Here is a 23,299-nt window from a genome sequence, read left to right on the forward strand (position 1 = left end):
TCTTTCTAGGAGGGGTTTAAAGAGGTCTTCATCAAGTACAAATATGCCAAAGTTTCATGAATTAGAAAACGAGGGCTGGGGAAGGGAGGAAGTAATTCATGTGCTCAGTGGGGCATCCGACAGCAGAGGAAATGTAGCTTCCTACAGGACGAGACCAAGTTCAAACCCCACCAGTGAGACACACACACACATACGCACACACCCTGCTCCCACCATCCCACCCTATTCTTACCCCGGTTACAGGCAACCCACTAATCTCTGTCTCCATGAGCTTGCTTCTGCTGAGCATCTCATATGAATGGAACGGTATGATGTGTGACCTTGCTGTCCGGCTTCCCTGCTGAACACGTTGCCTAGGTCCATCCACAATGAAGCATGTGAAACTGCCTCATTACCTTTTTATGGCTAATACTCCATCACATGGGAATAGCAGATTTTGTCTACTGGTTCCTCCACTGATGAAAATTTGAACTGTTTCAAATTGGCTATTATTATGCTTCTATGAACATTTGTACACCCACTTTTTATAGGCGTGTGTTTTCAGTTCTCTCGGGTAAACATGACTAGCAGTGGAACTACTGGGTCATACAGTAACCATGTTGAACTTTTTGAGGAAGGACCTACTCCCTTAAATGAGGGCTGCATTCTTTTCACTGAAGTATACTTGATTTATACCACTGTGTTAAGTTCAAGTATACAGCAAAGTGATTCAGTTTCACATATACATATATGCACGCATGCACAAGTCACTTCAGTCATGTCCAGCTCTTTGCGACCCCATGGACTGTAGCCCGCCAGGTGCCATGGGATTCTTCAGGCAAGAGTACTGGAGTGGGCTGCCATGCCCTCCTCCAGGGATCGAACCCACGTCTCTTGGAATCTTGCACTGGCAGGCAGGTTCTTTGCCACTAGCACCACCTGGGAAGTAGTGTGTGTCTGAGTTTTAAGAGCATTTATTGTCACTGTGGCTGCACAGGGTCTTCGCTGCTGTGCCGGGGGCCTCTGCTGTTGCCGAGCACAGGCCTAAAGTGTGTGGGCTTCCCTAGCTGCAGCGTGCAGGCTCAGCTGCCCCATGGCACGTTTGATCTTGGTTCCCAGACCAGGGATAGAACCCACGTCCCCTGCTTTGGAAGGCAAGTTCTTAACCCCTGGACCAGCAGAGAAGTCCCAGTAGTGTGTATCTATTCAGTCCAATCCCCTGATTTATCCCTCGCTGCCTTTCCCCTTTGGTAACCAAAAGCTTGTCTTCTCTGTCTGCAAAAGCTTGTCTTCTCTGTTTTTGTTTTATAAATAACTCCATTTGTACTATTTTTCAGATTCGACCTAAAACTGATATATTTGTCTTTCTCTGTCTGGCTACTTCAATTCGTATGATAATCTCTAGGTCCATCCATGTTGCTACCACTAATCTCAAGAAAAATATTTTCACTATCAACAAGCTCTTTTGAGAGGAAAGTTCATTTACACTTTGTACCAATGTTTCAAAACTTCTTAAAGTAAATTCATCTTTCCTGGCTTGACCAGTGGAATCTTCCAGGTGTTTTTGGTGATAGTGAAAAGTCACCATCACTTGGCACTGTTTTCAAGGGCATATCTGAAAACTCAGTTTTACTGAGAGAGTTTCCATAAAGCCCATCCGAGACCTGGAATTCTCCTCTCAAAGGTCTATGAAGGCCTCCCTCCTCCCCTGCCGCCCTTCCTGTCTCACTGGCACCTTCAGTGACAAAGCCCTTTACTTAACTTTACCCCAACTCTTTCTAGGAGGGACTTAAAGAGGTCTTCCTAAAGCACATCTAGGCCAAAAGTTTCATGAATTAGAGAACGAGGGCTGGGGAAGGGAGGAGGAGATTCGTGTGCTCAGCAGGGCATCCGACAGCAGAGGAAAGGCAGCTTCCTACAGGATGAGACCAAGTTCAAACCCCACCAGGGAGACACACACGGGCAGATGACTTACCCCACTTTACAGACAAAGCTAACACACGTGGGACGGCGCCCGGCACTCAGCGAGGGGGAGCTGTAACGGGACAGGCACCGATGCCCCCACCCTGCCCCCGCCACCCTGCACGCCGGCAGCACCCCTGCCCCCGGGTCCCCGGGTCCCTCCACCACATGGAAACCAACACAAGCTGCTCCTGCAGATCGTGGGAACCAGCTCTGAGCTTTCTGGCAACAAAAGCAGAAAGGGAAATGTGATAAATGTCAGAACTGTTATTAAAAGGAAGAAGCTTATGGTTCTCCCAGTGAGGCACTTTTTCCCCTAAAAATACGTTATTTTTAAAATCTCTCTGTAATGACTCCTTACCTGGGGGGATAGTAAGCAACAGTATTTGGTAACAAGTGTTCTTCAGTAGGAGGAGGGCATGGGAACCCACTCCAGTGTTCCTGCCTGGAGAATCCCATGGACAGACAAGCCTGGCGGGCTATAGTCCGTGGGGTCGCAAAGGGTCAGACACGACTGAGCGACTCACACCCACACATTCTTCAGGAGACGGTTTCAGAGCAACCAAAGCAGGTTCTTTTCACAGTTGCTTCTTCAGTCAGCTCTTTATAGGAATGGCACAGCGTTCAGCGCAGGTGACTGCAGGGACAGGCTAACGTGGTCCCAGCACAAAGCTTCTAGAGCCCACCTGGACCATCTGCAATGTCCGTTTGGAGACCAGCAGCATGCAGGAGGGAACACCGTGCGTCTCATCCATGGATTCGCCCAGCGCATCAGAGCCACGGCAGGGTCAGTCCAGACACAAAGAGGGGCTCAGACCCAGAGCTCCACGGCTCCAGGAGACAAGGTGGACCCAGTGTACATGCTAACCACACACACACACACACACACACACACACACACACACACACACACACACACTGCACTAGCCTTCTGTGCGTAGACAAAGGACTCCAGTGCTGAGCGTGCAGGTGATCCAGGGATCAGGTACCTGTGAGTCTGGGGTCTCTTTCATCTCTCCCAGTCACTAGAGAAGGTTTCACAAAAGAGCTAGAACTTCAACCATTAAGTAGGGGAAAACCTCAGCCAGTCTGGACAGTGAGCAGACAGGTACAAAATTTTAAATTCAGTTTCGTGAGAGGGTTTGAAGTGGCCTACAGCCCAGTGAAAACTCCTGATGCTACAGTGAGCTAGCATTGCCAAGCGTCTGAAACAGGCCACCGATCCACGTGGCACACACATGCGGCAGGTTTTTAAATGCAAACATTACACGCAACACAGCAAAAACTCAGAGGCTAAGAGCAGAACTGTGCTGGTACACGCAGGGAGGGGCTAGCAGGGACCACCCACCAGAGCCTGGTCCATACTCTCCACAAGAGCCGCGAAAGACTTCTAGAAACCCCTGGGGACCCAACAAGGCGGAGTTTGAGAACCACTGGTCTCTGGCTTAAGTGACTCCCAACTATTCTGTTCTAGAGGGTGGTCCCCACACATTTAAGAGTAAATCCTCATATTTATTGTAAGATAGATATATAGATATACTATGTACCAATATATTGCATAATTGTAAAATATATAAAAAGAAAAAATTTAATAAAAACAAAAGAAAAATATTCTTAAATATTTTATTAGAGGTACAAAAATCTTTCGGGCTCTCATTAGTGAAAGCAATGAGGCTGAAAATACTATATTATGTAGTCCATACTGTTTTACATTTAGGAACAAAACTGACCCTATATGATTCACTCTGATACTTGTTTAATGGTGTAACAAGGGGAAAAGACACCTCACAAAGTCACACTGAGCCGGGACTTCGCTGGCAGTCCAGCGGTTAGGACTCGGCACTTCCACCGCAGGTGGGCTCGGGTTTGATCCTTGGTCAGGGAACTAAGATTCTACATGCCTCAACCCGGCCAAGATATTTTCTCTTTAAGTTACACTGATCCAAGAACTGTGTCATCAACTGCACTTATTAAGTCATCCATTAGTAATTTTTAAAAATTTCTTCTTATGGAAAGGTCTTTGCTGAAGTTCAGCTGATAAAGTCCCATCATCCCTGACATCAAACACTTGTGTTCATGAAGACTAATCAGAAAGAGCATTTTTAACAAAGAGGTTTTTAAACACCCATCGAAAGTCAGATAGTTTCCTGCTCCTTGTTAAATGCCCTTTCCTTTGAAGGGCCAAGTAATTATGTATGGGCCATCCCAGAAAAGGGTCAGCAAATCTGGGACACTTTTATTCTAGTGACAGAAAAATATATACTTCTGCCTGAAGTAGCTGCTATACCTCTTGGTGGCTTTAAAGATTTTCATGATCATTCCTCCTCTTGTTACAAAGTACTGCACAGACTGTACTGTTTGAGAGACTTGCTTCATCACAGGAAGCACACAATGGTTACCTGGCTCGGAGCCACGCCCTGCAGGACAGGAGCCACCTGCGCCACGCTGGCTGCTGCTCATCGCCAACAGCTGATGCTGCAGACTGGCAAGAACCCAACAGCGCACTCAGCAATTCCCACGGCAGCAGCTCAAGCTCCCGCGCGCTGGGGGAAACTCGCGGGAGCCCCGCAGGAAGTTCCATATGAGAAAGACATGCAGCGAAACACCACCAGGTGAGCCAGCAGCTCAGCGTCCACGCTGGACAGCTCTGAGCGTGTGTCGATGACAGCGCATCTTTGCAAAGCGGTGACAAACGGCAAGGATGTGGAAGAGGAGAGGCCACGGGGATCTGAGAAGCTGGCCTGGTGCCCATCAGGTACCCCCTTCCCCTGGCACAGATCTGGGGATGTTTCAGAATGCAACACAAATATTCAGTTGTTCAAAGTATATGACTACTTTTTCAAACAGGGACTAGCTTGTTGGCAGAAAAATTTTTACCAAGCTGTTTGGACCTGCCTCCTTAACAAATGGACTGTTGGGTGCCACAAGGGGAACCAGAAACAGTCGCTGAGGCTCTCAGGGCCATGGGGGCGGCTGTCCCACAGTGACGGGGGGAGAGTTGGGGAAAAGCAGGTCTGGGACCAGAAGAGCCGGACTCCAGCTCTGCCCTCAACACCCAAATGCCCTTCAAACTGCCTCTTGGCAAATCACACAGGAGGGAACAGGGTGCCCTCAGTTCCAAGGTCCTGCAAGCTGGGGCTCTCTCCCCCAGGGAGGACACGCCCACCCGGCCCTGGAGAAATCCACAGCTTTCTCAATTAAGGCCACCTGTCCAAGCCAGGCACTGAAAGGAGAAACCAGGTTCCCACTGTCAACAGAGGCTGAAAGGACCGACACTGAGGTGTTTGCCTCACCTGACCAAACCGGCAGGGTAACTCAGGCCCGGCCCTCCACTTCAGCATCCACAGGGACAGCGGGGAGTGTCCATCAGGCAGGTGGCCATTCAACGTCCTTTTCGTGCTTTCTGCAGCACCTGCTATTTGTGCCCTGCTTACAATACCATCCTGACACTAAGACGTTTTCTGGTTACTAAATGTTTAGTTAAGTGCTCCAAAGCAACCACGTGGGAATCCTTTGGGAAACTGCAGAGTCCCTCCCAATGAGGAAGCACTAAGTGGCTTCAGTCGTGTCCGATTCTTTGTGACCCTATGGACTGCGGCCCGCCAGGCTCCTCTGTCCATGGGATTCTCCAGGCAAGAACACTGGAGTGGGTTGCCATGCCCTTCTCCAGGGGATCGTCCTGACCCAGGGATCAAACCCATGTCTCTTATGTCTCCTGCACTGGCAGGTGGGTTCTTTACCGCTAGCACCACCTGGGAAGCCCCCCAGTGAGGAACGTTGGTAACAAATGATTTAAGGTAGCGAATGCTGCTGCTACTGCTAAGCCGCATTAGTCGGTAGAGGATACACGTGCCAACAGGAGGTGCCCTGGACAGCCAGCATCTCGGCTGCGCCACGTGCCTTTCCAGCATGGTCCAGGACACCAGAGGGGCCCACACATTCCCAGGGAGGAGCCTGACCTCCCTTTCTTTCTGCTTAGTGAAAACGGACACACAAACCCTAAGTCCAACAGGCAGAAACAACAGAGTCTCTGGCTAAGGTAACAACCACCACCAGGAACGTGAAACTCCCCATTTCCCATTAGTTTCACCGTCTGAGCTAATAAGAATCAGTTGATTCACTTGTCTGCCCAGTATTCTTACTTTTTGGGTGATCAATCATCACAGGGTTCAGGCTCAAAGTGGTATTAAGATTTTGGAAACAGTATATGAGAGGCTATAATATTAAGTTGATCAGGTCTAAACTCAAAACAAAAAAACTGTCCTTACTGTTGACAGAAACTGCAGATACACAAGAAATCCTGCACACTGACAAAAACAAGCACAGGTATGAACAGAAAAGGTGGCATAAAAAATACTGTAAATTATCCTAAAAGGATTATTAAGTAGCATTTTCCATGAAAACAGTGCAGTGAGGTATGTGAGCAACACTCTGGTTATAAGTAAGAACATGGTTTCTCTCAAAGCCTGAAACCTGTTTAAAAAGACACAAACAAGGGGATGGATGGAGCAGCCAGCTGGCCAGCGGGAGCCGGAGGAGAGTGGAGGAGGGGCTCAGAGAATTAGATTCCAGAGACCCTGAGGGCAGGAGGCGGGCAAGGTCAGTATTCACACGGCTAGTGTATTAATTAGAAATACATGGAACCTGACAGAGCAGAAGTGCAGGGCGTGATTATTGATCGAAAGTCGCTCAGTCGTGTCCGACTCTGCGACCCCACTGACTATACAGTCCATGGAATTCTCCAGGCCAGGACACTGGAGCAAGTAGCTGTTCCCTTCTCCAGGGGATCTTCCCGACCCAGGGATTGAACCAGGGTCTCCTACACTGCAGGCAAATTCTTTATCAACTGAGCTATCAGGGAAGCCCATCTTAGCATGTACTAAATCCAAAGATTGCTGGAACACTTTTCAAATATGCATATTAACAAAAATACAACAACAACAAAAAGTTTCCACAAAAACATCATAATGACTGCTTTCTCTACCACAAAACACTGCGATTTCCCCCACAAAAGGTACCATGAACTCGGGGTGCTGGGACCTTCCTGTGTCTATCCTGTCCCAGAGCTAAAAGGGTGGAGTTCTTAATCATCACATATGCTGGCTCAGGGTCCAAACATCTGCATGAACCACAGAGAAACACGGGCCTGCAGGCAGAAACGGGGCAGCCAGCCGTCTCCCTCTAGCAAGGAGGGGACATGGTGGACTGCAGACACCCAGGAAGAAAAACCTTTGCAGAAGAGACCCAGTTACACTGCAGTTCCCAAAAAGCAAGCTTCTATCTCAGAACTTAAGCAGGACAGGTAAGCAGGAGAGAACTCGTTTCCGACAGCAGGACACGCTGGTCCACCAGCGCCAGCCGGCCAGGGTGGGCTTTCAAGTGCTCAAGCATGAGCCACCAGCCTGCTTCAAGCTACCATCCATCCTGAAGGGATGGAGAAGACCTGCTAAGATAATTCCATCCATCAGTTCATCCGTGGGAATGTGCAAGAGAACAGATTCACCAGCAGACAGTTCCTTCAAAGGATCCTACATTTCTTGCCACGGCCACGCTCCCCGACCTCGGGAACCAGCATGGGGACCAGGCCAGACCAGTTCCCTGCCCGCCCTGCTCCATCCCCTCCTGACACAGCCTCGCTGCGCCTCGCCTCTCCCCATCCCAAGCCTGCTCTCCAGACCCACTACCTTCGCTCCCTGTCCCCAGATCCATGGTGCACAACCTGTCAGACCGAGCTGCTGTATAAGGCACATGATGTACGTTTTCAGTGAAATTACTAGCAGCAGTCATTCCTAACAGGATTTAATAACCACCTATATGACACACGCTACTTCGCTTCAATTAACTAGTTTAGAATCCATCCATTTACAGATAAACACTCCAAACAAATTAGCTTACTCACCAGTAACAAGTGGCAGCATCCTTTTTAATTATTAAAATTCAGGGGCAACAGGATGCAAAACACACAGAAGCTGGTTTAATCTTTCCTGAGGGGGAAACTGAAGACTGGGTAAACAGCTTTCTGAGTAGATGTAAAACAAGAGCCAAAAAAGGGAAGGAGGTGGAGTTGATATAAATGCCCATTCACCCTGATATAAGCAAACTTCACGTAAAAACTTAACTTACTTGCCAATATTTTCAGGCAGAGACTGCAGTGAGATGTCATTTACAGAAAGACATGTCAAATTCTGTAATTCCGGAAAGCTTTCTGGCAATCTAAAAAAACAATAAAAAATGTTATAATTGATAAAGAGAATTGCATATATGGTGCATAGCGAACATAATTATAATGATTTCTTCTTCTATTTGCTGATTGAAATAACTTCCTAAAATTACATCATATGTGGCATGTTTGTCTTGTCTAAATATAAGGGGAAAAAAAGTAAGGACTTGGTTTACCTGGCAGTACAGGGACATGATAAATACTTGTTGATAAAGTGATCCAGAAATAAAGAAGAAAGACATACAAATTTTAAGAATAAAGAAGAAAAAGTGTCGTAAGCCTACTGAGCACTCTATGAAAGAAAATGGTAAATACTTCCTACAGTTGGAAGTGCCTAAGAGTGAAAACACTTTATTGATTAACAGAAAACAGAGAGAAATTTTAGCCCACAAGATCATCATAAAGCATAAGACAGCTGCTTGATTTTTTTTTTCCTGTAGCTTATAATACCCAGAGCAAAGCTACAGATTACTTACACCTAATCAGCTGACAGCCAATTGCTACTTTCTTAATATTTTTCTTTTGAGTTGATCAAAGATGCCAATCATGTGAGATGATTATATGTTTCACAATGTTCTACACAAAAAAGAAATTCTGCATTCTTCTCTCAGACTCTACTGAACAGAGAAGATTCAAAATAAAATTATTATTTAAATACTTATAAAGAAAATTTACTTTCAATATTTCTATGGTTACCAGTATTTGGGGCTTAAAAACACCAACTGAAGGCAAAAAGATCTCGTTGCATCTAAAATGCTGAAGGTCTTTATACATAAATCTGCTAAGATGGAGACGAGAACACATAACCCATTTTTTGCAGGGGGCAGTGAGGGCTTCTTGCCTTAGTGATGGCCTCTAGATTAGAGTCTTTCATTTCTTTCCTCTTTCTAGGTTCCTTTTTTAAAAACCAAATCCTATGTTGTGTGACATTTAATATAGAGAATTCTATGAAAGTATTAATGAGGGCTTTCATAATTGATGAAATACATTCTCAGGAATGGTTTTTACAAAGTTGCAAACTCTTCCACTGTGGAAAATTCTTAAAGAGATGGGAATACCAGACCACCTGACCTGCCTCCTGAGAAATCTGTGTGCAGCTCAAGAAGCAACAGTCAGAACCAGACATGGAAAAACAGACTGGTTCCAAATAGGAAAAGGAGTACATCAAGGCTGTATATTGTCACCCTGCTTATTTAACTTATACGCAGAGTACATCATGAGAAACGCTGGGCTGGAAGAAGTACAAGCTGGAATCAAGATTGCTGGGAGAAGTATCAATAACCTCAGATATGCAGATGACACCACCCTTATGGCAGAAAGTGAATAAGAACTAAAGAGCCTCTTCATGAAAGTGAAAGAGAAGAGTGAAAAAGCTGGTTTAAAACTCAACATTCAAATAACGAAGATCATGGCATCTGGTCCCATCACTTCATGGCAAATAGATGGGGAAACAATGGAAACAGTGACAGACTTTATTTGGGGGGGGCTCCAAAATCACTGCAGATGGTGACTGCAGCCATAAAATTAGAAGATGCTTGCTCCTTGGAAGAAAAGCTATGACAAAGCTAGATGGTGTATGAAAAAGCAGAGACATTACTTTGCCCACAAAGGTTCATTTAGTCAAAGCTGTAATTTTTCCAGTAGTCATGTATAGATGTGAGAGTTGGACCATAAGGAAAGCTGAAAGCTGAAGAATTGATGCTTTTGAACTGTGGTGCTGGAAAAGACTCTTGAGAGTCCCTTGGACTGCAAGGAGATCAAACCAGTCCATCCTAAAGGAAACCAGTCCTGTATATTCATTGGAAGGATGGATGCTGAAGCTGAAACTCCAATACGTTGGCCACCTGATGCGAAGAACTGACTCATTAGAAAAGACCTTCATGCTGGGAAAGATTAAAGGCAGGTGAAGGGGATGACAGAGGTTGAGATGGTTGGATGGCATCACTGACTTGATGGACATGAGTTTGCGTTGGTGATGGACAGGGAAGCCTGGCGTACTGCAGTCAGTGGGGTTGCAAAGAGTCAGACACAACTGAGTGACTGAGCAACAACAATGACCTCTCCTATAGAGTGTTAGAGGTAAGTTGTTGTTTTTTTATCTATAGTTCAAAAGATGCAACTTATCTCCAGAAACTATATCTATATATATAATTATTTTAAAACTAGCTAAAATGATCTTAAATGTAAGGAAAATATATTTTTAAGTGGCTGGTTTGCTTTTTCACTGGCTGTTAACATTAAGAGCTAAGCTAGTGATGCGATGGGCTAGGCTGAGGAAGGCCAGACTTACAGTGGGGGAAAGAGGAAAGCTAGTCTGAGCTGTCGCTTGGCAGCTCCGTGATCCTAAATGGTTGTTCCATCTCTTGGAGCTTCAGCTGCTTCAGTAATAAAATCTGTAGGCCATGCTGAATAATTGTTAAGGTCCCTTCAACTCACAGATTCTTAACTCATAATTCTTGAAAGAACACTCCTGCCACGTTAAAATGGCTTTCCTTCAAGAAACCTGCCAAACAGGAGGCCAGGGTGAAAACTGAGTAGGCCTCATATGATGCAATGTGTTCTGATCCGGAGTTTTGGGATGATGGTAAAGTCACGTGTCGGCAGACATGAGGGGAAAAAACATAAGAAACAGAGAAGGGGATTAAGCACCTGGAGCGCTAACAAATCTCAGCTGCCTAACCCAGAAGCTGCCTTCAGCACAAGCAGCTCAGCTTGCTTCCACAAACACTAGTTGAGGGTTCGCTCCTTTCCAGGAAGGACAGTAGGGCAGCAGATGCAAGCTAAGTGACAGAGGGACACAGTCCAGTCCAGGGGCCTGGCTCGGAGCGGTCACTCACGTGCAGAGCTCCCGCGTTATGAGACAAGTACACAGAGAGCATCACAGAGCCCAGAGGAGGGGCCATGGGAGCCACCAGGAAAGGGACCTGCAGGAATGTGATGCGTGGGCTGCATCTGAAAGGTGAGTGAAGGGACTGGCACCGTCAAAACAGAGGGGGAGGGAAATCGAGGACCAGGCCAGAGAAGGCAACTGAGGGAAGTGAAGGCCGGGAGGCAGGCGGAGGTCAGACTCACAGCACGGTAGGAGCTCCCCACCTGACCTCATAGGGGTGGGAGCTACGGAAATGTCTGAGGAAGAGGGACAACCACACGGACAAGGATGGTCAGGAAAGAGGATGAGACGGGACGACAGTGGTGACTCAGAAAGCAACCGGGCTGGAGCTTACTAGAACACTATTCTCCATAAAAATAAGCATTATTAGCAACATGAAACTGAAATTCAAAGGAGAAAAAAACAGAATTAAAGACATACTTACTTCTTAAAAATAAGCAGGTACAGGAAAAACAAAGTGAGACAGAGCATTCCCCACACCCAAGAAGACCCAAGCAATTTTGAGATCGATCACTCCCAAGTTTTAACTTAATCCCAATTTCTCTAGACACCTTAAAAACAAACAAAAGGAACGGAAAGGAAAAGTACTTTTCTTTCTTCTGAGGTTGCTTAGAGTCTGGAGAAATCTTAGACATGGGCCCACGTGGCCCAGGGATACCCCAGGACAGACTCCAGAGAGCTGTCCCCGCATTGCTATGTGGGCAGCAATTCAGTCACCCTGGTACCACAGGTGCCTGGAATCCACCGGTCAGTGGGCTCACAACTGGGCCAGGAGGCAAAAGGTGCCTTTAGCACTACGGTCAGAAAAGCAAGCAGAAAGGTTACCTGGTCAATGGGTTTCCGCTGAAGTCAGCGATCTGTAGTGCTTTACAGAATGAGATGCTCTCTGGAATTTCAGGAATATCTGCAGAAGGAAAGAACATGTCTATCACTGGCCACCATTGTTAGCTGCTTCTACCCTCCTCAACGTGGACCAGCAAGTACCAGCACACCACTACCTCTGCTCAAATGTGGCGTGTATTTCCAAAGTACTTTTTCTACATTTATATTTGCTTTCCTGATACAAGATCTATTCTGAACAGAAGCATGTTCAAGCAAAACATTAAAAACAATCCCCTCCACCAAGTCCCATCACCTCATCAAAAGTCGCTGTTGTCATTCCCACGAGGCTTTTCAAATCCCCCTAAGTGTTCATACGGTTTCATTGGTACAAAGTATTCTAAAGTACGCATTTTTAGAATTTGTTTATTTTTAATTGAAGGACAACTGTTGTACAATACTGTGTTGGTTTCTGCCATACATCAACATGAATCAGCCACAGTATACACATGTCCCCCCCCTCTTGAATCTCCCCCCGACCTCCCACCCGTCTCGGTTGTCACAGAGCACCAGTCTGAGCTCACTGAGTCATACTGCAAATTTCCAACAGCTGTCTATCTTACACAGAACAATGTAATGTTCCCATGCTGCTCTCTCCATTCACCCCACCCCCGCTCTTGCTCCCACTGTGCCCACAATTCTGCCATCTATGTCTGTGTCTCCGTTACTGCCCTGCAAATGGGCTCATTGGTACCATCTGTCTAGATTTCATACGTATGAATCAACATGCGACATTCGTTTTTCTAGGTTCTAGGTTCATCCGCTTCATTAGAACCGACTCAAATGCCCAACGATCCCACTACTGGGCATACACCCTGAGGAACGTGATTGAAAAAGACACATGTATCTCAACGTTCATAGCAGCACTATTTACAGCAGCTAGGATATGGAAGCACCCTACATGTGCATCCACAGATGAGTGGATAAAGCAGCTGTGGTACATATACACAATGGAACGTTCCTCAGCCATAAAGCACGCATTTTCGAACTACAGATTTTCTTCCGATTATGAGCATAATCTGGAAAATACAGAAAAGGCGGCAGGGGGCGGGGCGGGGGGAACCACCAGCGTTCCCATCACACAGTGACGACGTTTTGTTCCAATGTAGTTTTTATTTGTCACACACAGGCCTGCAGAGACTAGGTTCATGCTTCACTTTATGTTATTTTACAAACTTTCCCCCGTCATTATTTTTCCAAACAGTTCTCCATTCTTAGTGGCAGAAAAGTCCACTGCCTAGCTCTTCATACTCCATGCAGCCAATCCCCAATTGCTGGACATTTAGGTTGTTTCCAAGATCCTAAGGGGATAATTATGTTTATGCTCACTCCTGGTTATTTCCTTAGGCTAAGCTCCCACAGAGTAATCACTGTGCCAAAGGCACTGACAAACAGTGCTAAACCGCTTACGAGGGGGCGAGGTATACCCTTATGCTTCCGCTACCGATTCAATATCTTCCCCTCTTTTCCGTCTCTCACATTTTAAAACTGCCTGTGTTGCTAGTAAAATAGTCTGGTAACATTCTGTTTCCTATTCCTTTGATCACTAATGAGGCTGAGTATTTTTCCCCATGTTTGCCTGCCACTAAATGCTGCAGTCCTTGAAACGACCAAAATCGCTATTTTAAGCTCCTCTTGTTTAAACCCTGAGATAACAGCTTTCAGGGCTGGGAAAGGTTAGTTTCTAGTATTTAATTTCAAGAATACATTATTTTGGACATACTAACATTAAGAAGTGATTCCCAGGTGGCTCAGTGGTAAAGAATCTACCTGCCAATGTAGGAGACACAGGAGACGCAGGTTCAATCCCTGGGTCGGAAAGATCCCCTGAGGACGAAATGGCAACCCACTCCAGTATTCTGCCAGGAAAATTTCATGAGCAGAGGAGCCTAGCGAGCTATAGTCTGTGAGGTCACAAAGGCCGCCACGACTGAGCTCGCAACATTAAGAAGGGCTGAAATAGAAGAGCTTCTCCTGGTCCCATGCTGTTTCTTCCAGCAGCTCGACAAAGGCAAGCAGAGCCTAAACATACCTGATATTTCTAAACTGGGGGTAAAGAGAGACAGAAGGAGTCAGGGGAAGATGGACGCCCTGCACCAAAGCTGCACAGTCAAAAAAAAAAAAAAAGCTGCACAGTCATCAGAAGCTACATACAAGCTCTCAGTACAAATTTTAAAGCTGCAAATATTTAAATCTGTGGTGATGTTTGCCTCACACAAGTCTCTGCCTTGTCGTATAAGTTAGTAAAGAACACACATTTCAATTTAAAAAATTGGTCGTCTAAGGTAGTAAAGAACACACATTATTTATGGTCCTAGTTCATAAACACGATAGCAGTATACACACAGACACACACACATATATATACACATACATACACAGATATATATTAACACATATGAGCACATACATACACACATATACAAGATATATATATGTATACATATGGTTTGTCCTCAGTTGAGTCTGGAATGAATTTCTAAAACACACAAACGTTTGTAGGCCCTGAGGCACATATACAGTGAAGACCTTTTATGCATATTACCTTATGTAAAGTAAAGTGGAAGTTGCTCAGTCGTCTCCGACTCTTTGCAACGCCATGAACTGTAGCCCACCAGGCTCCTCTGTCCATGAGATTCTCCAGGCAAAAATACTGGAGTGGGTTGCCATTTCCTTCTCCAAGGGACTCTTCCAGACCCAGGGATCGAACCCGGTTCTCCTGCACTGCAGGTAGATTCTTTACCATCTGAGCCACCACGGAAGCCCATTATCTTATGCAACTGCAACATAAATGACTGTAACTTCCATTACCCAAAGTGGGCACTAAGGCTCAGAGATGACGAACCCGCCCCACCCCCACCCCCCCACCCACCGCCAATGTCAGCAGTCACTTTACTGAGGGCTGAGGTCATGGTGCTGTTGGGCATAAGAATGAACAAACTAGTGAACATAACAGAAAAGAGGCAGACTCAGGGATATAGAGGTCAAGCTGGAGGTCACCACTAGGGAGGGGTGATGGGGGAGGGGAGCAAGAGGTACAAACTACTGGGTATAAAAAGCTACAAGGAGATGCTGTACAATACGGGGAGCACAGGCAATATTTTATAGTAACTATAAATGGAGTGGGCTTCTGGCTCAGAGGTTAAAGCGTCTGCCTCCAATGCAGAAGACCTGGGTTCAATCCCTGGGTCGGGAAGATCCCCTGGAGAAGGAAATGGTAACCCACTTCAGTATTCTTGCCCAGAGAATCCCATGGACGGAGAAGCCTGGTAAGCTGCAGTCCATGGGGTCGCAAAGAGTCGGACACCACTGAGCGACTTCACTCACTCTTCACTCTTATAAATGGAGTATAAGCCTTAAAAACTGAATCATTATAGTGCATACCTATAACTTATAATACGGTATATCAACTACACTTCAATTTTTTTAAAAAAAGAAAAGACCAAAAAACAACAGACAGAACGAAGGCAGGAACCTCCCTCTGTTACAGGAGCAGCACAGCTATTCAGGCAGGCAAGGCCACCCAGGCAACAGTGCCGGCTGGTCTGCACCCCTGACTGCACCTCCTCGGCCACCACGCCAGGTCCTGCTGAGCAGGTTTTTCTAAGGCTGAGAATAGAGGTGCAAGGGCTGCACCTGCCACCTCACAAGTGCTCAGGAAGGAGGTCAAGCTGACACCCACATGTACGTCATACGGCAGCTTTCCGAGGAAAAGATCAAGGACACAGAGAGAGTGAAGGCTTGTTACTGGGTGGAAATCTTTAACACTTCAAAGAACATCAGAAGCATCCCTGAAGCTCAGGATGATGGGTTTACCAAGGAACACATGAGCAGTGGCTGCCAGAAAGTCTGGTCAGGGCTGGTCTGGAGTCAGCAACTCTGAAGGTAGAAACAGCAATGTGGGAGAAAACAGATGGGCCCAGTCCAGATGGAGGTGGGCGAGGTCCGCCTGGCAGGAAGGCAATCCCTCCCTGGGCAAACCTACTCACACACAAAACCAGCAAATGGAACACAGGTCTCAACTCCAAAGACTGTTTCTTTCTACCTTATGTGTGTTCCTAACTTGAAAGAAAAGAAGGCATTTGCCTGTAAAAATAAGAGCCTTACACAAGGAAAGCAAGACAGTGGTTTGAAGAGTCCTGATTACTGGTTTGCTTTAAGTTACTAAAAATATCAGAACAGAAAGCTGAGGATGGGGAACAGCCACTCCTCCTTAAATACCCAGCTAAAATGCCACACCCTCAAGGACACCTCCTTTGGTCCCAAGATTAGGTTGCATTCCCCTGCTCTCAGCTTCCTTAGGCTTCAGCTTCCTGAAATCTGTTATAGTTGTAATTAAATAATTATCTGGTGATGGTTGGATCACAATAAACTATGGAAAATTCTGAAAGAGATGGGAATACCAGACCACCTGACCTGCCTCTTGAGAAATCTGTATGCAGGTCAGGAAGCAACAGTTAGAACTGGACATGGAACAACAGACTGGTTCCAAATAGGACAAGGAGTACGTCAAGGCTGTATATTGTCACCCTGCTTATTTAACTTATATGCAGAGTACATCATGAGAAACGCTGGGCTGGAAAAAGCACAAGCTGGAATCAAGATTGCCGGGAGAAATATCAATAACCTCAGATGTGCAGATGACATCACCCTTAGGGCAGAAAGTGAAGAGGAACTAAAAAGCATCTTGATGAAAGTGAAAGTGGAGAGTGAAAAAGTTGGCTTAAAGCTCAACATTCAGAAAACTAACATCATGGCACCTGGTCCAATCACTTCATGGGAAATAGATAGGGAAACAGTGTCAGACTTTATCTTTTCGGGCTCCAAAATCACTGCAGATGGTGACTGCAGCCATGAAATTAACAGACGCTTACTCCTTGGAAGGAAAGTTATGACCAACCTAGATAGCATATTCAAAAGCAGAGACATTACTTTGCCGACTAAGGTCTGTCTAGTCAAGGCTATGGTTTTTCCTGTGGTCATGTATGGATGTGAGAGTATGGATGTGAAGAAAGCTGAGCACTGAAGAATTGATGCTTTTGAGCTGTGGTGTTGGAGAAGACTCTTGAGAGTCCCTTGGACTGCAAGGAGATCCAACCATTCCATTCTAAAGGACATCAGCCCTGGGTGTTCTTTGGAAGGACTAATGCTAAAGCTGAAACTCCAGTACTTTGGCCACCTCATGCGAAGAGTTGACTCACTGGAAAAGACTCTGATGCTGGGAGGGATTGGGGGCACGAAGAGAAGGGGACAACAGAGGATGAGATGGCTGGATGCATCACCGACTCGATGGACGTGAGTTTGAGTGAACTCTGGGAGATGGTGATGGACAGGGAGGCCTGGAGTGCTGTGATTCATGGGGTCGCAAAGAGTCGGACACGACTGAGTGACTGAGCAACTGTTTACATTGTACTAGGTATTAGAAGTGATCTGGAGATTAAAGTGTATGGGAGGATACACAAGATTCCGTGCAAACACTGTGCCGTCTTATATAAGGGGTTACAGCATCCCAGATGCTGAGGGATGCCTATTTAAGCTCAAGCAGCCCACAGTGCTGAATGAATGAAGGAGTAAATGAGAAATTCACATTGCTAAGCCTCTGCAAAGACAGTTGCTCTCTCACCTGAGTCAGGAAATACCCCCCAGTCTGTTTTTACCAGTAAGAAAACTGTTCGGTCCTAGGCCCCTTATAAGAGAGAGCATAAAGCTTGCAGGTTATTCCCAGCTGAAATCCCCTTTAGCTATCTTCCCAGTGTTTTGCTCTGGATAAATGTTAGTTTTAAGACTAAACATATGAAAAAAAAAAATACAGATAAAAAACCACTTCTCAGTGAGGTCAAGGCTGAACACAAACCTCATTTAAAACCTGTAGTTTCAGTCCCCTCCCCCACCCCTCTCTGCCTGCCAGGCACGTGCAGTCTCCAAATCCTTCTGTCATCCTCTATTATTTTCCCGCCCATCTTTCCTATTCACTCACATTATCATCAGTCCAGCTCAGGCTTCAGTCCTCTAGAAGACTACACTATTCTCTTTTAGTTTTTACTTTGCACTAGAGTACAGTTAACAATGTTGTGTTCGTTCCAGGTGTCCAGTAAAGTAGTTCAGTTTTACATATACATGTATCCATTCTTTCTTGCATATAGGTTATCACAGAATATTGAGCAGAGTTCCCTGTGCTACACAGGGATTATCTAGTCTATGTATTACACTATCCTGCTAAACAGTCTCTCTCGGAATCCAATTAGTCATCCATCAAATCCAAACAGTCACAAGACCGATTTGCACATTTTCCACACTTCCAGGTCTGTGGCGCCTGACAAACTACTTAACCTGCCTGGGCCTTGATTTCCTCATCTGTAAAATGGCTCATCAACAGATATTTTCAAATAATACCAGCATTATCATACCTTAACTGTTGCAGAAGTTCAGAGAAAGGATACAATGAGACAAAGCAGACAAGCTTTGAAATAAACAAATAAGAGGAAGAGAGAAGCACAGGCAGAAACGTGATCCTGAGTGCTGAGCGGGGACAGGCTCGGCCCTGGGCACAGCTGCCTGAGCTCAGGGCATCAGTGCGGGACTGTCTGCAGAGAGAGACCTCTTGACGGAAGACTCCCAAGACTAGGCTCAGTGTGTGCAGTTAACTTGCCAGACACGGAGTTTACTCCTCTGAAAAAGGGATAATCACAGCTGCAGCATCGGGCTGTCAAAGGATAAAGGAGAAGCACACAAACCACGGGGCACAATCTCCTGGCCTCTTGTTTTATACTGGATGGCAGTCAGTAGAGAGGACCACTGTTTTCCATTCAAGGCTGAGCATTTTTTTAAAATTGAAATGTAGTTAATTTATAGTGTTGTGTTAATTTCTGCTATGCAGCAAAGAGATTCATATATATATATATATGTATATCTGATATAGATATGTACACCCACACACCCACACACACACCCACCCTTGTTCTTTTTCGGTCAAGCTGCCTGGGATAGAGATCCTAGTTCCCTGACCAGGGAGTGAACCCTCAATCCCTGAAGTGGAGGCCTGGACTCTTAACCACTAGACTGCTAGGGAAGTCCCCTATACATTCTTTTTTTAAGTCTTCTTTCCCATGATGTTTTATCACAGGATATTGAATATAGTTCCCTGTGCCCTACAGTAGGACCCATTGCTTATTTATACATAAACGTTTACACCTGCTAACCCCAAACCCCAACTCCACCCTCCCCAGCCCCCCTCAGCAGCCACACGTCCGCCCTTTGCAGCTGCGAGTCTGTCTGTTCCCTCAGCAGCCACACGTCCGCTCTTCGCGTCTGCGAGTCTGTCTGTTCCCTCAGCAGCCACACATCTGCCCTTCGCGGCTGCGAGTCTGTGTCTGTTCCCTCAGCAGCCACACATCTGCCCTTCGCGGCTGCGAGTCTGTGTCTGTCCCTCAGCAGCGACACATCCACCCTTCGCGTCTGCGAGTCTGTGTCTGTCCCTCAGCAGCCACACGTCCGCTCGTCATGTCTGCGAGTCTGTCTGTTCCCTCAGCAGCGACACGTCCGCCCTTCACGTCTGTGAGTCTGTCTGTCCCTCGGCAGCCACACGTCCGCCCTTCGCGGCTGCGAGTCTGTGTGTTCCCTCAGCAGGAACACGTCCGCTAGTCGCGTCTGTGAGTCTGTCTGTCCCTCGGCAGCCACACGTCCGCCCTTCGCGGCTGAGAGTCTGTGACTGTTTCGCAGCCGGGCTCCCTCGTGTCATGCTTGGGATCCCGCATGTAAGTGACGGCACGTGGTAACCGTCTTTCCCCTCCTGACTTGGTATGATCATCTCTGAGTCCATTCATGTTGTTGTGAATGAGGGTCGGATAATGTGAAGAAGAGCAGTGTGATAAACAGAGATGAGAGGATTGAGAGCTTCTGCTGCTGTTTTAACTGAGAAGCAATAGTGATTAAACCCTGAATGAATATTTATTAACATACAAATATGAGAAATAACTCATGAGGTTTTCATCTCATTAAAGAAGGTGCCCCCAAACTCCTAACTGCCAACATTCAGCTTACTTCAAGCTTCTATACAGATTTTTTTAAAGGTTAAAAAAAAAAAACAAATTTAATCACATTTTTCATGAATTCAAACAGGCTTTATCTCATGTATGTCCAAGAATAAAAGCATAAAATTTGATATTTATAAAATGTCTGAGAATGATAGTAAAATTAAGCAATCTCTTCCCTACAACTTTCTTAAGATAACCTTCAATCTGGACCCACTTTAAGCTTTCCTCGTTTCTGAATCAGAACCGCTTTGAGTTTACTTAAAAAGTAAAAATGCCAAATCTGCTGCTTACCAATATAACCATCACTATCACCTGTATCCAGGAGACGTATAATCAGCCCTAAACTCTGTAGTGCCAAAAATCTTCGTCTTCACCGCCACCAAGCGGACACCACCCTGGCACCAAGAACCCAAGGGCTTCTGAGAGAGAACACACTTCTCGCCGCAGATTGTCATTTAGAAAGTGATCCAGAAGGACAGGGCTGCCCTTCCTGGCACTCCTTTTCTCAGCAACCACTTTTAACACCTCAAGATGCGGTTCCACCTTCCGCAGCCCCCTAACCTACAAAAGGAATACAGAGGCTTAGTCTGCATCCCTTGAGAAGGGATTGGACGCCCAGGAGCGTGAAGGTGGACCAGCACCTCTCCTGAAAAGCTATCACCATCGCAGGGCCCACCGTGTGATGGACACAGGCTGGACTGGACTGAACCTCGGGGTTCCTTCGACGTCTGTGTGAGTACAGAACCTTCCAGAGCCTTTCCTTTCATGGAGAACTGCATGCAGACAGCCTGCCCAGTCTGTGACCACAGTCCCTGTGCACAGAAGCCTAAGTTCTTTTTGAATAAATGGCATTTCTCACTGGTTCTATATAAAGAGCATCTCTTCTCCTGGGTTCAAGACCTGTATGATGTCTGCAGTTATAGTACTAGGCTCTCTCCACTGAGAAGACTGTGACATTTGAAGCAAAAAGAAAGCCTTACATATGTGGTAGCTGTTCCCTAGTGGCTCAGCTGGTAAAGAATCTGCCTGCAATGCCAGAGACCCAGGTTAGATCCCTGGGTCAGGAAGATCCCCCGGAGAAGGGAATGATAACCCACTCCAGCATTCTTGCCTGGAGAATTCCATGGACAGAGGAGCCTGGCAGGCTACAGTCCATGGGGTCACAAAGAGCTGGACACAACTGAGCGACTAATACTTTCACACTTTTCTCTAAGAGTATCTAACCCGTGTTAATTGATTAAAAATTGGAAGGAGAGCGTTTAAAGGAGAACTGAAAGGCTTAAAGAAAGCAAATTATGATCAACATCACATAATTTGGTAAAACTGAAAGGAATAACATTTTAAAACTCTAAAGACACAGTCCGTGGAAGGCTGGTAAGTTGAAGATTTATTACTGGACATGGAGCAAGAGCCGTGTCAGTCGCCATCTGCACGGACGGCATTGGCTCCACTGTCCCGCGGGCAGGCCATATCCAGCGCAGACGACTTCTTTCCCGGGACCCCTCACCTGAATGCCAGGGCAGCCTAGTCTCCTTCCCACTGAGCCACAAGGGAGGCAGGCTTACTGAGGGTCAGGCACGATTCCAAGCACTCTGCATAAATGAACCAGTTTAAAGCCTCACAACAGCTCCAAGGAAGTGACCCCCACCCCCGCTCCCTGGGGAAGGAAGCTCATCAGCAGGACTGCAGGGAGGAAAACCCGGACCATCTCACCCCACTTTCCCTGGAGCCTGAGCTCTGGACCATAAAGTCATCCCGACTCTGAAAGAAACCTGTGAGGTCAAGAGAAACCATCCACCTCCACCCGAAGGCCCGACCCGCCAGCCCCCAGCGTGTGCCCCTCAGGGAGGCAAGGCCACCACTGTATGGGGACCCCCGTCTCCCCGTCTCCAGCACGTGCGAGCGAGGGAGCCTGCGGGGAGGGCTCCAGCCCACAGACCTCTGAGGGCAGCTTTGAACGTTCTTTTTTTTCCACCTAATTCCTCTGATTAAACCAAGCTAATAATTCATTTTCAAGAGAACATCACAAAAATATCAAAGCAGCAAAGGAAAAAGTTCAAAGCTCAATTCTCTGCTTTGGCTAATCTTTACCAACTTTTGACTCTGATGAAGCTTTGAAATCAAGTATGGTATTTGCCTAAGTACAAAATATTAAGCTATTTCGTCCTTGTTTCTTGCTTAAGGTAGCTCCTATGAGGGCACTATTGACAAAAAGGCACCAGAGCGTCATCAAATTCCAGGTATATTGTCCCCAAACCCCCTCAAATAGATGAGGCCTCCCACCATGCCCTGTGCTCAAAAGTGAGTATCTGTTAACACTGAAATGTTCCCAGCCCCTGCCTTCCCCACCAGGGGTGCTCTGCTGGCTCAGGGACCATGCATGTTCCTTCCGGCCACGCCATGTGACTTCTGGGATCTTAGGTCCCCGACCTGACCAGGGATTGAACCTGGGCTCCCGGCAGTGACAGGACCAGGTCCTAACCACTGGACAGCCAGGGAAGTCCCCAGGACCAGGCCTATCTTGTCACCAGCGTCTCCGTAGCATGACCACATGGGCCTGGAGCCGGTGTGCAGCGCTACTGACTGACCCCTGCAATGGGCCTGGGGTCGGGGGACACCTGCACTGCCCAGGACCTCGGCCCCTCCCAAGGTCATCCTCTGCCTCATCCAGCAGTGCAGAGACTGAGAGGGTCGATGGGCTGGTGGATGAGGTGATGAAGCAAAGCAGACAAACATGAAGGACTGGGGAGGGGCGTCCCCCAAGGGGCACAGGTTTCACCACCTTTTCTATCAACGGGGCACGTGCTGCACCTCCTCTCACCCTGACGCACTCAGATCAGAGGGGAAGCCCTCATCAACACCTCCGTCGGCACGGGGTATACCTGAGCATCGTCATCAGTATCCCACTTGAGAGAAGCGTGCCGCTGAATGAACCAGCAGGAGTTGAGGTCAGAACCTGATGCTTAACCACGTCAAAGGCAAACAAAGAAAAAGACAGTGCAAGCAAACGGCGCTGGGGCAACAGGAGGCACCCCTGAACCGCCCTCAGAGATGAGGGGGCAGGGATGACCCAGTGGCAGCCCAGCCACTTCAGAGGCACACAGGTACCAGACTCTAACCGCCCCTGAACCAGCAGCGACACTCAACAGAACACCCTGAGACTTGTCCTGGGAAGAAAGGTGCACCAGGGCCCACTGGCCAATGTGACCCCCCAACACACACACACACACACACACACACACACACACACACACTTCAACCACACACACACACCTATACTTCTTAGAGGAAGGTGTGAAGCCACTCTCTACTCTCCGGTGCTCAGAGCAGCCCCTT

At 46.9% G+C, this 23,299-nt stretch overlaps 1 protein-coding gene across 4 annotated transcripts in view; it reads right to left on the reverse strand.

The window, feature by feature from the left end:
- The window catches only part of LRRC1 (leucine rich repeat containing 1), a 130,095-nt gene that overhangs the window by 36,516 nt on the left and 70,280 nt on the right, over window positions 1-23,299 (reverse strand). For all 4 annotated transcript variants that reach the window (XM_027959033.3, XM_060403075.1, XM_060403074.1 and 1 more), the window contains exons 3-4: window positions 11,877-11,955; window positions 8,065-8,154 (exon numbers count right to left, since the gene is read on the reverse strand). In XM_027959033.3, coding sequence (XP_027814834.1) covers window positions 8,065-8,154; window positions 11,877-11,955 — 169 coding nt within the window. The remainder of the gene's footprint in view (window positions 1-8,064; window positions 8,155-11,876; window positions 11,956-23,299) is intronic.

Source organism: Ovis aries, chromosome 20, assembly GCF_016772045.2.
Source record: "Ovis aries strain OAR_USU_Benz2616 breed Rambouillet chromosome 20, ARS-UI_Ramb_v3.0, whole genome shotgun sequence".
NCBI classification, from domain to species: domain Eukaryota; kingdom Metazoa; phylum Chordata; class Mammalia; order Artiodactyla; family Bovidae; genus Ovis; species Ovis aries.